This window comes from Bison bison, unplaced genomic scaffold, assembly GCF_000754665.1.
Source record: "Bison bison bison isolate TAMUID 2011002044 unplaced genomic scaffold, Bison_UMD1.0 scf7180017864236, whole genome shotgun sequence".
Classification (NCBI taxonomy): domain Eukaryota; kingdom Metazoa; phylum Chordata; class Mammalia; order Artiodactyla; family Bovidae; genus Bison; species Bison bison.
The window spans coordinates 2864604-2880548 of NW_011494808.1; the positions used below are offsets into that span (position 1 = coordinate 2864604).

The window sequence follows — 15945 nt, forward strand, 5'->3', positions numbered from 1 at the left end:
TTCTGCCAGTGGTGGTCAGGGTGCCTGTTCCCCTGCATCCGCATAAAGGCTGAATGTTAACAGACTTAAAGATTTTTTACCACTTTTAGAGGAAAAATGTCTTAATAGTATTTCCCTAATGGCCAGTGAGATGGGGCTGTTTACATGGTTCCACTGATACTTAGAATTCTCTGATTGGCCCATTCAGATTCCTCACTTTCCAAGTCAATCATCTTAAGACCAACTGGACACAACTGCTTTTGAAAATGTCAGTGCTGCAAGGCATTCCCCTGCCACCACCAAAGGTCCTGTCTGTGAGAATCCAGATTCCAGCCACCGCTTCTTATGTCGGGTCTCACCTGTGATACCAGCCACATGATACAGTTTTATTTTCTCATTGTCTCTGTGGGTTGAACCGCCCTCACAGGAGATTAAGTATAACAGCAAAGGAGAAGGGGTGAGGGGGAAACGACGAATGCATTCTGTGTGTGGATGCCTGTGTCTTTCAGGGAGAACTCTGCAACCTGAGCGTGGATGGGACGCTGAGCTGGGCTGGCTGGGCCGCCCTGGTGGTTCCTGGGGTTAGAGGCTGTCACTGTGGGCATCTCTTCAGCTGGGTGCTTGTAAGGGCAGGGGATGGAAATGCTGGGGGCCCGAGGAGACGCAGAAAACTGCCGGGGAGATGCTGCCTCATGCGTTTCATTAACTTGCTGACGAGGGTAGTTGTATTTACGGCCTGAGGCTGACGGGAAGGTTGCTGCAGGTCAGTGTTTTTTCCCTTTTGTGTGTGTTTTTTTTTAAGTGATTTCTTCTTGTAGAGCCGAAAAGCCGGTCTTTGTGTTGATATGGTAACCCAGACATGGTAACAGAAGGATGTGGAGTTCAGCCTTTATTCCGCAGTTAACTCCATTGGATTGTATGGCTGCTGGGCTGTGATCTAAGTACCCTCGTCACGACAGTTGTAGCAGAAAGGAGCACGTTTGAGCTTCCGTGCCAGGCCCTGTGCTGGCCCCTCACGGTGACCTCAGGCGTCGAGTGCAGTCGCCCAGGAGAGGAAGCCTCCCCAGTGCGCTGGTGCTGAGATACTCACCAGCTCTGCTGTCCCCCGTAAAATGCCCCTCAGCACCTCCCCTCCGCTCCCCAGGTCCCCCTCCTCTCCTTCCCTACCCCCGGCCCCTGTTGGCCTTATAACTCCTGTGGCCTCACCATTATTTGACTTTCCCTTTTAACATCGATTCATTCTTGACCCTGCCGCCATCCTCAGTCTCACCTCTGCAGCCTCACTGTCCAGCCAGCTAGTTTGGCCTTTGGTGGGTGGCTGACCACCTACAGACCTTCCTGTGAGCGGCCTGTCAGAAGTGCTTCTCAGCTGCTCTGCGGGCTCTGAAACAGCATCTCCCAGGGAACCAGCGCTGTCACCGTCACGGTGCTCTTGGTGTCTCTGCCAGCCTTCTGCCCCTTCTGTGAACGCGCCCCCTGCCACCCTGGCTCCCGCCTTCTGGGCACACTCCCACGGGGGGCAGTCACACCTCGTGTTGGTAGTTTTGCTCACCCACCTGCCCCGAGGATGAGCTCCAAGAGGCCTGTCCCGTGTCCCATGGCCGGGCCAGCGCTTGGCACACGACGGGCACGCAGTGGACGTTTATTCGGTGAACGTGGGCCTGGTGAATGGTGCGCCTGGCTTGGGGTTTCTGCAGCCAGACTCCTCTGGCAGGTACTCAGTTACCTCTGGCCATCAAAGCGGCACAGATAATTCCTGACCTTTCTGACAGCTCTTTGAATTATGATATGATAAACACTCTGTGAGGTGACTTCACTGCTGCAATTTAAAAAGGTTCTGGAAAGACGGACATGATTGCAAGTACATTTGACACCACTGGGTGCCACTGTTGTCTGCCAGCAGAAGGTGCCAGCCTAGCTGTGGGGTCCAGGCCTCCTGCCCTGGAGGTCAGTCTGTCTGGTTCCTTTTGACTTCCTCCCTCCCTTCCCCAATAACCTCACAACTCACAGTCTGGAATTGACATTCAGCTTGGTTTAACCTCTAGATTGCTGGCCTTGGGAAATGACTAGCAAATGCATCCTGCTCTGGCTCTGTTGATGGTCTACAGCCTGTGCTGCGTGCAGGCTCTGCCCTGAAGAGAGACCGGAGGCCGGGCTGGGAGGCTGCATTCCCCAGGAGCCCCTCAGAGCTGCACGCCCCTGTCTCTGCACCGTAGAGCATGTGGCGACAAAACCTCAGCACAGTAAGAAGTCAGGGACGCAGGAGGGTCCCTGGTCTGAGAAGTGTGTGCATTTTTAGAGGAAGAGGCTGATTAACTCAAAGGAAAGACTCAGCATCCCGTCCCCTTGGGAGGGTCCCTCCTCTGCCCTCACGGGAGCAGGAGGCCATCCCAGTTAGATGACTCGGGGGCGGCAGGGGGAAGGGGCAGTGGGCCAGGCTTGTCTCTGCACACTCTTCAGTCACTGGCTGGTTCAGTGCAGTGGCTGGAAAAGAGGACTGACAGCCTTTCAGTTTTCTTTGATTTACTGTGAATTGATTTGTGGCCTAGCTTGTGATCTGTCCTGGAGATTGTTACTTGTGCACTTGAGAATAATGTGTATTCTGCCGCTTTGGCATAGAATGTTATATATATATAACAACGCAGAGACTGGCCTGAAAGCCAGTGTTTCTGGGTTGATTTTCTGTCCTTCCATTGATGTAAGTTAGGTGCTCAAGTCCCTTCCTGATACTATGTTAATGTTAGTTCCTCCCTTTATGTCCGTTAGTCTTTGCACTATGGATTGAGGTGCTCCTATGTTGGGTGCATATATACTCACGGTTGTTACCTAATCTTCTTGAATTGATCTTGGATTAATCCTTGATTATTGTGTAACGTCCTTGTCTTTGTGTTAGTCTTTGAATTCTGTTTGACTGACACGAGCGTTGCTTCCCCAGCTTTCTGTTTCCGTTTGAACCGAGTACCTTCCTCCAGCCTTTCAGCCTGTGTGCCTGCATCTGAAACGATTCTCTTGCAGGGCCCCGCGTGGTTGTGACATTTGTCTTGCTTCATATCGGGGCCTCTGTCACCCTGGCGACGAGACTGAGACAGCAGCCCTTCTGTCAGGACACAGCTTGCAACCTGACACTGTTGTGCTGTTATTTTTCTTACAAAGTTTAGGAGGAAACAACTTTCTTTATAGTTTTATCAAAAGCAGGGCCATGAAAGGCCTGAAATCAGGGCAGGCAAGTCTCTTTGCGGAGAGAAAGAACTGTTTCCACCTGGCCAGCCCTCCTCCTCTCCTACCTTCCCAGCCCCAGAAGGAGACAGACAGCATGGCTTCTGCCACAAAGGCTGGAAGTGTCCTTCTGAAGGTCCTGAGGCTCCAGGGAGCTGTGTCCTTGTGTTCTTGGCTGCTTGAGCCAAGAAGGGAGACAGAACGTGGGCTCTGGCTGGGTCCTCAGCCCTAGATGGGCGAGCTGTGGCCCCAGTGCTGCTGAGTCTGGCTGACTTAAGAGTGAAGCAGGGGGCTTCCCTGGTGGTGGTGGTGGTTAGGAATCCACCTGCCAACCCCGGGGACATAGGTTCAATCTAGTTGCTCACCGCAACTAGAGAAAGCGTGCAGCAGCAACAAAGACCCTGTATAACCAAACGTAAGGAACAGTTTTAGAAAAGTTCCTTTAAAAGAAAAAGTATGAAGTGGGAAGTCTGAGCAGAGTGTGACAGAGGCTTCATCGGGGACCAGCTGTCTTGGCAGACGGCTCAGCACTGAAGGCTCAGTGTGTGTGAACGCGTGGCCAGGCTGTGGGCCATTCTCTCCTCTTGTGTATCTTGGGCACAAACAGGTAACAGTAGTAAAATAAGAGGGGGAAAAAGGTATTTGAAAATAGAAGCAAACAAATTATATAGCTTTTATTTTTGTGGAAACTCAGTAAAAAAAAACATAGGTATGTAGAAAAAGACTTCAGAGGCAAACTTTTGAGGGGCATTTTTTATTATAAATTTAATATGGTTGATTAATGAAAAATCACAATGAAGTACCGAGAAAGTGTTTGTCAATATAAAAGTTTTAGCAGCATTTCCACAGTTTCAGGCTCTTGCATTAGTCGTACTTCCTCCCGCTATCAAAAAAAGAGAAGACTCCAGTGGGGGACCACAGCAGAGCAACCAGGGATGCTCCGCTCTGTGAAGGCCTCACGGAAGTCCTCAAGTCCAGTGTATTGTCTAACAGGTCAACCCTCCCCACTCCTGGATTTCTAGAAGGCTAAAGCACTTGCCTCATGACCGAGGTCAGAGTCCCATTCTTCAGGCTGCAGGGGAGGAGGGGGCGGGAGTTTAAACTGGACTTGACATGTAGTGCTCGGTCACGCGTCCTCGTGTCGGTACCTCCTCTACACTGACACCATCGAGGGGCCAGGATCCGGCGCGGGCCGCAGAGGGGGGTGTGGTGGGGGCTGGGAGTGGGATGTGCCCGTGGTGGGGGCTGGCATCGCACCATACACCCTGCTCCAGGTGGTCTTGCCACACCCAGGATTAATCCTGGGATTAGTGAGAAAGTGGGGGTGGGGTGGGGACACAAACAGTATGAAAATATAATACTGGCAAACTATTCCGCTGCTTCTTTGGTACTTTCCAAAATTCTCTGATCAAAAAAGTATAAGGGAAGCACACCATTAAAAAATTACAGTTTTAAGTATTTACAGAAGCAATTCATGATATATTACATAATCAATACACAGTATATGAACAAATTCTTCAGTGAAAGCACTTGTGAACTCCTGTTCCAGTATGTCAACAGCACATGGACACCTTCCCAAACGGGCCTCCTTATCCTGTGTCTCACTTACGTTACAGATATTAAATGGGGAAAAAACACCGTCTTCCAATCTACACTTCCTTTTAAAAGGTTCTTAAAATCTGCCGCTGAAATCGGTATGTACAAAGATTTGTTGAATATTGAAGTCTAGGCAGGTAGCTCCACTCCCATCTCGAGGATGTCTGAAATAATACTAGCAATTATTCTATGTATACAATATATATTTAATATATAAGTAACCGCACCATGTTATGTCGCCACAATACCAGTTGAATGCACAGTATTATGTACAGTAGTTAAGTTAGCTCTGGACGATGACTCTACACCTAGGTGGACAGTGTGGTCTGGAACATCTGAGGGGGGTGTGGAGGCGCTGGCTGGGGGACAGCCCGTGGTGGGCACGGCGTGTGTGTGTGAGCCCACACCACCCACACACACGCCCCGGACCATCCCCCATTTGCTGGCCGCCAAGGAACGATCACACGAATGGAAGGATCCCGTGGATGAGGAGAGCCATGATAGCAGCACTGAACAGCCCGGCCACGGGCACCGTCACGAACCAGGCCACGAAGATGTTGCGGAAGAGGCGCCAGTCCACGGCCTTCCGCGAGCGGATCCAGCCCACCGCCACCACCGAGCCCACCTGGAGGAACACAGGCATTTCAGAGCAAACCGAGGTGAGACGCAATCTACATTCAACCAGTAGTGTGAGATGACCAGTTCTTTCCCCTAAATCTGATGAAAAGCTTTTAAAAACACTTACTAGATTTTAGCTATGATTATTTTAGGATTACTCTGTCCAGACACAGTTCTGAAGCACTGTTCCACGTGTATTCTGCCCTACGTGAATGGAAGCTCAGCCAAGTAAATGCTTTCTATTCTCCCTGCGCTTTATCAACCAGCCGTGATGGCCCTTACTTTGAACATCCCCAGGCAGGAGACTTGATTACAGTGGTGAGCCCACTGTACGTACACGATGAAACGGCGGTAACATACGCTTCTCCTAGGACAAAAGCATCATAAAACGTTGGAGCTGGAGATCTTGGCAAAGATCTAATCCATGTGGCTCAGTTTGTGGAAGATAAAACCCTTCCAGAGGGTGTAGCGGGTGGGAGAAGATTTTTAAGTTATGGCAGGTTGAGGATGAGAACTGAGGGCTCTTGATTTTAAACATTTTCTCCAACTGCTTTGCAGTCCTTGTACTTTACTGATTAAAAAATTAATCAAATGGGACATAAATATTACTGGTTTTAAAATGTCAATCCTGTTTCACAAATAATAGAGATATTTGAAAATAAGGATGTTAACATGGATTGATTCACTATTTCTCTGTACCCTCGCAGTTCATTTTATGAAATTTACAAAGGAAAAAAATGCACGAGTTTTAAGTTTCTAAAAATGGAAGTCATGAGAAAGGCTTATCATGAGATAAGCCTAATATCTCACACCTCAATTAAGCTCTGATGAAGCTCACCGGCATCATGAGGGTGCCTTGGCCCCCGGGAGGGCCCCTGAACATCTCCATGAAACAGGCTTTGTCTCCACTGACCCAGAATTATTTCAGAGTCAGCAGGGGCCAGTGAAGTTCAGAGAGCAACTAGGGTGTATTCTGAGGTCAGCCAAAAAAATAAAATCCAGCACTTCACTTGTTTATGGAAGCAAACTGGAACAGCAAAACCAGCAGCATATTTAAGGAAGTTAATCTGACATTTTGTCAACCCAAGCTGTGATTAACTGGGAATTCGTACCGCCTCCAGGTAGCAAATAACAACCCACCTAAGGAGCATTAGATGATCGTTGTACGTAAACCCTTTGTCTAAAACCAGTTTCTAGCACACAGGAGACAATCGAGATGTTTCTGCTGCACAAAGACTAGCTAGGTCCTGCTGGCCCTCAAATGCAGTCAAGTCTCCCGACACTGGCTTCTGAGATGAGACTCTCCTTGTTACAGACCCTCTTCAGCTAGGCTGGATTATCTCACACATAAGAGAACATACTCAAATTTTAGGGTTATCCATACTCTCTCAGAACACTTCTTAAAACGCAGAAAATAGAATCATTATTGCAAGTTTATGAAATAGGAGAAGTGGACAGTTACCCACGATTAGTTGTTCAGTAACTAAATTGTCTCTGACCCTTTGCAACCCCTTGGACTGCAGTGCGCCAGGCTTCCCTGCCCTTCACTGTCGCTTGGAGTGTGCTCAAATTCACGTCCATTGAGTCGGTGATGTCATTTAACCATCTCACCCTCTGCTGCCCTCTCCTCCTCTGCCTTCAGTCTTTCGCAGCATCGGGGTCTTTTCCAGTGAGTTGGCTCTTCACATCAAGTGGCCAGAGTTATCAGGTGGCCACTGTTAGTGAGTTACCCCAGAACACCGCTCTTGTCACACTTGTGTATTCCTTTACATTATTTTTAATAAATATGCCTATATTCGTAAACAACAGGGAACACTACTGTTTCCTTTAAGAAAATAAGCATTTTCCCATAGTGCTCGCACCTTTATGACCATCATAAAAAATGGTACACCCCTTAGTGCCGGGAGCCGGTGAGGCATTCCGCTCGTGACAAAAGTCATGAGGAAGGAGGCTCGGCATACGCAAAGGCGGATCGAGCCTCAGGAGTCCGCCCGGATATTCTCGAGCATTTTCCCCCCCAAAAACCAGAGTCTGCCTACTTTATTGCTTTGTGCTCTCACCTCTGACTTTACTGGGGGCTGTCCCCTACCACCATCTCGCTCTCTCTCTGTCAAAGAGTTAACTTACAGCTCCAATTAATAAAGTTCCTGGGCAATTAGGAGTGTTTAAATCCAAACCCCTCAGATGGCTCTCTAACTCTAACCTGACAAGTTTACCCGGACTCTAACCTGACAAGTTTACCCGGACTCCTGCAGCTATGCATACGATTGTTTACAGTCTCCTAGCCTCCAGAGGCACGGGAAGTTTAAGATATTCAAATAGCTTAGAGCCTCTCAGAGAGTTAGAAACTGTCAGAATAAACTAGTAAAGGATTTCATTGATGAGTCAATGCTTGTTGCCAAGTTTTCACATCCCCTGAATTGCATCCTTGAATGTGTATTAATTAATAGTTGGTATATAGAAAAAATAAGTAGTGGCCTTGGTGTTAGTAACTTTAGACCCTTAAGGTAATAAATTCTTTCCTTTGTTGTAAACCCATTACACATCCGCCCTATAGGAATGCAATTTTATCTTTGGAAGATGGCGCCAAACCTTAAAATAATTACTCTTAGAGAAAATAAGTCTTTGTTGATAAGTCCTTGTCAAGAGTCATAAAATGTTAGTAGGCCTTCTGGCCAGAAGATGATGTAAATCACCTAAACCATTTGTATACGATAAATTTGCAGGAAAGAAACCCTGGTTTTTGATAAGAATCAAAGACTGCTGACTTTGCATCCCCTATTATCCTCTATGTGTAACTTAGGGTATAAAAGCCCCTGTTAAAAATAAAGCTAGGGGCCTTGCTCACCAACGCTTGGTCTCCCCATGTCATTCTTTCTTTAAACTTCCAGCTGAGTCTCCATCTGGAGCGCGGAACCCACCACGCTTACTAATTATGCCTGGGCTTCTAAGACCCACTCGAGAAGGTGTCTAGGGTGAGGCACCTTCCGCTATTCGAGAGGGCACCTGCGGCCTACGTAAGTGGTGCAAACTTCTTTTCTTGAAGTTTTATTGGTCTCCCGCGTAAACCAAGCTACTCAGCTTCTTTTCTCCACTGAATTTTCCTACTGAGCTATCCTCATTCTATTACTCTTTATATCTTTGATAAATAAATAAATAGTCGCCGACGCCGTCTCCCCTTCGAATACCCTGGATCAGCCGGGGCTGGTCCTCGGCACCTTAGGCCGATGTACCTTAATTTATTTAAACATTTCCAATTTCCCTCCAATTTTTCCCTATTAGCAACAATGTCATGATTATACCAGAAAAGACCCTGATGCAGGGAAAGATTGAGGGCAGGAGAAGAAGAGGGCAACAGTTCATACAATCCAGTATAAAAAAGAAGCAACCTGATTAAAATATGGGCAGAAGACCTAAGTAGGCATTTTTCTCAAAAAGACAGGAGCAGCAGGCACATGAAAAGCTGCTCAACATCACTAATCATCAGGAAACACAAATCAAAACCATACTGAGCATCACCTGTCAGAACGGCTATCACCAAAAAGACCACAGGTAACAAATGCTGCAAAGGCATGGAGAAAAGGGGGCTCCAGGACACTGCTGGAGGAAGTGTGAATTGATGTATCCACCTGTACGGAGGTTCCATAAAAAACTGGAAATACAAACTGCTATGCGATCCAGCAATTCCACTCACGGGTATTTATCGAAAGAAAATGGAAACACTAATTTGAAAATGTGCACCCCAACATTATTTACATACAATAACAAAGATACAGAAGCAACCTAAGTGTGTATCAATAGATAAATGGATAAAGGAGAAATGGTATACACACACACACAGGAATATTAGCCATAAAACAATGAAATTCTGCCATTTGCAACAATATAGATGAACCTGGAAGGTATTACACTTAGTGGAGTAAGTCAGAGACCCAAATTTTGTATATTTTTACTTCTATGGAATCTAACACAATTAAGTATAACAAAATAGAGACTCATAGAATCAGAGAACAAAGTAGTAGTAACCAGAGGGGAGTAAAATAGGTGAAGGGGGTTAAAAGGTACAAATCACTAAGTGTAAAATAAATTACAAGGATGTGATATACAGCACGGGGAATATAATCAATATAATAACTTTGTATGGGGTATCATCTATAAAAATATCAAATTATGTTGTACACCTAAAACTACAATATTTTACATCAATTATATTAAGAAACAGCTAAAATAACACCTGATAACACAAGGTCTCTTCATGTATTTTGCCCATTTACATACTGGAATCTGAATGTGTCTCGTTTTATTGTTGCTCAGTCGCTGTGTCTGACTCTTTGAGACCCCACGGACTGCAGCACGCCAGGCCTCCCTGTCCCCAACCATCTCCCAGAGTTTGCCCAAGTGCATGTCCACTGCACTGGTGATGCCATCCAGCCATCTCATCCTCTCCTGCCCCCTTCTTCTCCCACCTTCAATCTTTCCCAGCATCAGGGTCTTTTCCAGTGAGTCAGCTCTTCACATCAGGTGGCCAAAGTACTGGAGCTTCAGCTTCAGCATCAGTTCTTCCAAAGAGTATTGAGGGTTGACTTCCTTTAGGACTGACATGTTTTATCTTCTTGCAGTCCAAGGGACTCTCCAGAGTCTTCTCCAACACCACAGTTCAATCACATCAATTCTTCGGTGCTCAGCCTTCTTTATAGTCCAACTCTCACATCCATACATGACTACTGGAAAGACCATAGCTTGACTATACAGACCTTTGTTGGCAAAGTAATGTCTCTGCTTCTTAACATGCTGTCTAGGTTTGTCATAGCTTTCCTGCCAAGAAGCAATGGTCTTCTTAATTTCATTGCTGCAGTCACCATCTGCAGTGATTTTAGAGCCCAAGAGGAAATCTGTCACTGCTTCTACCTTTTCCCCTTGTATTTGCCATGAAGTGATGGGACCAGATGCCACGATCTTAGTTTTTTTAATATTGAGTTTTAAGCTGGGTTTTTCACTCTCCTCCTTTACCCTCAAGAGACTCTGGTTCTTCACTCTCTGCCATTAGAGTGGCATCATCTGCATATCTGAGGCTGACATTTCTCCCCCAGTCTTGATTCCAGCTTGTGCTTCATCCAGCCAGGTATTTCACATGATGTGCTCTGTATATAAGTTATTCAAACAGGGTGACAATAAACAGCCTTGTATTCCTTTCTCAATCCTGACTGAACCAGTCAGTTGTTCCACACAGGGTTCTAACTGTTGCTTCTTGACCCGCATACGGTTTCTCAGACAGCTGAGATGGTCTGGTATTCCCACCTCTCCCAGTGTTTTCCCAGTCTGTTATGATCCACAAAGTCAAAGGCTTTAGTGTAGTCCATGAGACAGAGGTAGATGTTTTTCTGGAATGTTCTCTCTATGATCCAGCGAATGTTGGCAATTTGATCTCTGGTTCCTCTGTCTGTTCTAAACCCAGCTTGGACACCTGGAAGTGCATGGTTCGCGTAGTGCTGATGCCTGGCTTGGAGGATTTTGAGCATACCTTACTGATGCGGAGAGGAGTACAGCTGTCCGGCAGTCGAATGTTCTTTAGTGCTGCCTTTCTTGGGGACTGGGATGAGGATTGACCTTTTCCAGTCCTGTGGCCACTGCTGGGTTTTCCAGTTTTGCTGACATATTCAGTGTAGCACTTGACTAGCATGATCTTTCAGCATGTGAAACAGCTCTGCTGGAATTCCATCACCTCCACCAGCTTCACTGGCAGCAGTGCTTCCTAAGGCCCACTTGACTTCTCACTCCAGGATGTCTGGCTCTGAGAGACTACACATCGTGGTTATCCAGGTCATTTAAGATCTTATTTGTTTATGTGGTATTTAAATATTAACTGATATTTAATGCAAATATTTTCTCAAGCCAGTATTTTTGCTTTCACTTTTAAATTTCTAATTTCATACACTAAACTATGCTATGCTCTTCTTCTGTGATTTATCTTTGGCTTGAATATTTGATATTTAACTCGTTCCTCTATTTAAGAATACTCACTTTGGCCGTGCTGGGTCTCTGTTGCCGAGCGGGTTGGTCTCTAGTTGCAGCGAGTGGGGCCACCTTCTGGTTGTGATGCACAAGCTTCTCACGGTGGTCACTCCTCTTGTTGGCGAAGCACGGGCTCTAGGGCCCGTGGGCTTCACTAGTTGCGGCCCATGGGTTCAGGAGTTGCAGCTCCTGGGCTCCAGAGCACAGGCTCAGGAGCTGTGGTGCATGGGCTCAGTTACCCTGGATCAGGGATCAAACCCACGTCTCCTGCATTGGCAGGTGGATTCCTTTCCACTGAGCCACCAGGGAAGCCCGTAACTCTCATTTATTTTAAATTTTCTAAAATAAAATTCTATTTTATTCTAAAGTAATTCTAAAATATTATTTAAGCCATCAGATAACAGCACGTATTTTGACAACTGTGGGTCTGAATTTGTTTCTCTAGGGGGAAAGCCAGTTATCCAACATCACTTACTGGTCAAAATTTTCCTTTGTCAAACTACACGCTCGTAGGCACTAGGTTTCTGTCTCTGGCCTATCTACTTTTTTATACAAGTATCTAATTTCTTATTATTATGGTAAAATATACAACACAAAAATCTGTCACGTTAACAATTTTTAAGTGTACAGTTTAATGGCAACCATCGTAACCATGCGTCCACAGAACTTTTTTGTCATCCCAGCCTGAAAGTCTCTGCCCATCTGCCCTCTCTCCCCACGCACTTGCCTCCTGTTTCCTTGTAACAGACTTACTATCTGGCCAGGCTGTTCCCCTTGTCACTGTTTCTCTTTGTAGATCATTTTATATTCCTGCTAGTTTAGCCCACAAAATTAACTGTAGCCTTAGTCTGTAAAGTTGTAAGCATTTGGTTGGCGTTGTGTTTGAGGAGAACTGACGTCTTTATAAACTGAGTTTCCCACCCAACCACGGTGTGCCTCATACGCAGGTTTTCTTTGACGTGTGAGTAGAGCTTTGTGTTTTTTCCATGTACATCTCTCACTTTATTAGGATTTTTCTGAAGTACCTCTTATTTTTGTTGCAACTATGGGGGAGTTCTTTATCTCATTTTCTTACTGGCTATTGCTGACAGACAAAAGTTCTAAATTTTTGTGTTTTTTTTAATTGCAAACTTGGTCATTTTTACTGAATTCCAGGAATGTCTAGAAATCCATGCTGAATTTTATTAAATGTCTTTTTGGAATGGACTCAACAGACAGCAATACGTTGTTTTCTAATGGATCGATGAACCGTACTATACTGAAGATGTCTGTAAACACCCATTTCTTGAGCTCTGTGAGGGGACTGCCCCGTGTAGATATCAGCAGCAGATAAGACCTGTCCTGTTCAGAGCCGACTTTCTGACAACCCAGAAGATCAATGTGGTCCTGTTGAAATGTTCTTTTATAATATTGTTGATGTCATTTATTAGCATCTTACTTAAAGTTTTTTTTTTCTTTTTTTTTTTAATCAACATACATCTGGAAAGACAGCTTTGACTGTTTGTGGTGTTTTCAATCAGGTTTCAGTATTAGGTTATTCAGTATATGTTTCATAGAACAAATTGGAGGGCTTCCTGTTTTATTTTCTCCTATATTATGGCAAGTTCATTTAATGTGAGAATTCTCTCTTCTAAGATGGAAAAGATTAACCAGTGACTCCGTCGAGGTCTGGAGTCAAGCAGCATTTTCCTCCTTTCGCCTTTTCAGGTGAGAATTGTTTTTGGAGAACTTCCTTAATTTCTTCCTACTGTTCTGATCAGGTTTTCCACTGCCCTCCCCACTTCTTGTTTCATATTTATTTTTCATGTGTGCTTGCTAAGTATATATGCTAAGCAGCTTCCGTCGTGTCCAACTCTTTGCGACCCTATGGACTGTATCCTGCCAGGCTCCTCTGTCCATGGGGATTCTCCAGGTAAGAACACCGGAGTGGGTAGCCATTCCCTTCTCCAGGGGGATCTTCCTGACTCAGGGATTGAACCCAGTCTCTTGCATTGCAGGCAGATTCTTCACCATCTGAATTACCAGGGAAGCCCAGTTACACTACTATAAATCTACTCAAATCCTTTACATTCCTAAGTACTTCTGTCTTCATTTGTCACAGACTTAGACATAGTAATTTCTGAGTTCTAACAGCTTTTCCCTTGTATTTTTAGTTGCTATGTTATTTGGATCACAAAGGGCCCAGAGTCCCATGGCTTCACTATTAATGAGGTCTTTTGTTGATATAAGGTGGTATTCTTTGCTGTCATTTCAACTTTTTGAGGATGTTTCCAGATTAAGTCCATCACCAAGCACTAACAGCAACAGAATTACTGAGACGCAGGGGAACCAGACAGCATCTGTATTACAAGTCATCTAAGGTGGTCTTTCCATTTTCCAGATTAGATAACTGAAACCTAGAGGCTAGTGACCCTATTTGTAGTTATTTTAATTATAGTTGATTTACAATGTTATGTTAGTTTCAGGTGTAAAGCAATTCTGTTATATATCTATATTATATATACACACACACAGGTTCTCGTCTGCTATAGGTTATGTAACATATTAAGCTTCGTTCCCTGTGCAGTAGGTCCCTGTTGTTTAAAGTTTTATATATAGTAGTGTGTATCTGTTGACCCCAGACCCTTAATTTACCGCTCCTTTTCCCTTACCCCTGGTAACCGTAAGTTTGTTTTCTATGTCTGTGAGTCTGCTTTTGTTTTGTAAATGAGTTCATCTGTATCATTGTTAATTAGATTCAATACATAAGTGATATCATTGTGGCGGATTCATTTTGATATTTGGCAAAACTAATACAATTATGTAAAGTTTAAAAATTAAATTAAAAAAATAATAAAATAAAATAAATTTGTATAGAGAAGGAAAAAAAAAATAAGTGATATCATATGATATTTATCTTTCTCTGACTTAATTCACTTAATATGAAAACCTCTAGGTCCATCCCAGTTGCTACAGATGGCATCATTTCACTCTTTTTTGTAAGCCTTTCACACTTAGCAGTGCTTGTTTGCAGACACATGGGTGGGAGTTTTGAGACTGGGTGTGGGGAGGCCGTGTCTGTCACAGTCACCGTGGTCCCTCGGTGCCCAGAACAGCACCGCACACCAGCAGAACAGGTGAGTTTTTCGAATGACAGGAGCCACTGGACCTAGGAAAATCTGCATGGGCCTCTGTTTTGCTGAAGTTAGTGGCTATGTTTGTATACCGGAGGCCCCTGGGGATATTTCAGAATTCCCCCAGGTATTCAGCAGCCCTGGGTTAGCAGACTTGAGTTCCAGCCTGGCCCACCCTGGGGCTCCCTTGGACAACTCCCAGAGTCTGTTTCCTCTTTCTTCATCTTTAAGGCTCCTTGCAGCTCCAACATCTCAGCACTAGACAAGGAATTAATTCCCTCTCACCCTGAGCTCTAGAGCCTGATATCAACAGAGGTTAATATCATCTGCAATTGACTTGAAGGCAATAGGGCTGCTCTAACCACCATACAGAAGAGAAAACTGAAACAACACGTCTTACACTTACATGAGCGATTTGTGCCTGTGTCTGTCCCCCGTCCACTCCCAGGCCCCTTCAGAGGGTGTGGGGGGACTGAGTGATGCGCCCCTCCACACCCTACCCAGGCCTACGAGCATGTTCATGGACACAGGACCTCAATGCAAAACCCCCAGTGAGGGAACCAGGACACAGGGAAGGAGGGCAGGGAGGGCCCAGAGGGGCTGCTGAGAAGAAAATGCCCCCCCAGAGACCCCCGGTGACTCTCCCGTCCCTGAGTGCACACCCAGAGCCGCCCCGACTACCCCCACCACCTCGCCCTGGTCACCAGGCCAGGCCTCCTACCTTGCAGTGTGTGGTGCTGACCGGCAGCCCGATGTTGGAGGCGATGACCACGGTGAAGGCCGAGGCCAGTTCGATGGTGAAGCCGCTGTGGGGGAGACGGGAGGCCGTCAGGGCACCGCCAGGGGCTCACCAGAACCTCCGGGTGGACTGGGCTGCACAGCACCAGAGCCGGGACATCGCGGCAGCATCACACGGCACTCGCTGCGAGGCCGTGCTCAGCCCTAAGGAGTGAGTCCTGTCTCCCTGCTGGGTTTTCAGAAACCTCACCTGAAGGAGCTGGGCCAGGAATACCTGCCGCAAGGAAAACTGTACACACGTCATTTCTAAATGGACGCAGGGAAAACCACACTCTTGTTTCAAAAATGTGTACTTATTATTATAAAGGAGTGACTTTTTGCTCAGATTACTAGTTTTTTTTTCAAATCAATGCTAGAATCTTTTGTTAAAATGAATTTCAAGACCTTTTACAATAGGTGGTAGTGGTGGTTGAGTCACTAAGTCATGTATGACTCTTGCGACCCCATGGACTGTAGCCTGCCAGGTTCCTCTGTCCATGGGATTCTCCAAGCAAGACTACTGGAGTGGGTTGCCGTTCCCGTCTCCAGGGGATCTTCCCGACCCAGGAATCAAACCCGGGTCTCCTACATTGCAGGCAGTTTCTTAACCAACTGAGCTATGAGGGAAGCCGTT

The 15945-nt window shown here is 45.9% G+C and overlaps 1 protein-coding gene across 4 annotated transcripts in view; it reads right to left on the reverse strand.

The window, feature by feature from the left end:
* Window positions 1–3933: 3933 nt before the first annotated feature.
* The window catches only part of SLC20A2 (solute carrier family 20 (phosphate transporter), member 2), a 115035-nt gene continuing 103023 nt past the window's right edge, over window positions 3934–15945 (reverse strand). For all 4 annotated transcript variants that reach the window (XM_010846385.1, XM_010846386.1, XM_010846387.1 and 1 more), the window contains 2 exons: window positions 15256–15340; window positions 3934–5416 (listed from right to left, as the gene is read on the reverse strand). In XM_010846385.1, coding sequence (XP_010844687.1) covers window positions 5252–5416; window positions 15256–15340 — 250 coding nt within the window. In that variant the 3' untranslated portion in view covers window positions 3934–5251. The remainder of the gene's footprint in view (window positions 5417–15255; window positions 15341–15945) is intronic.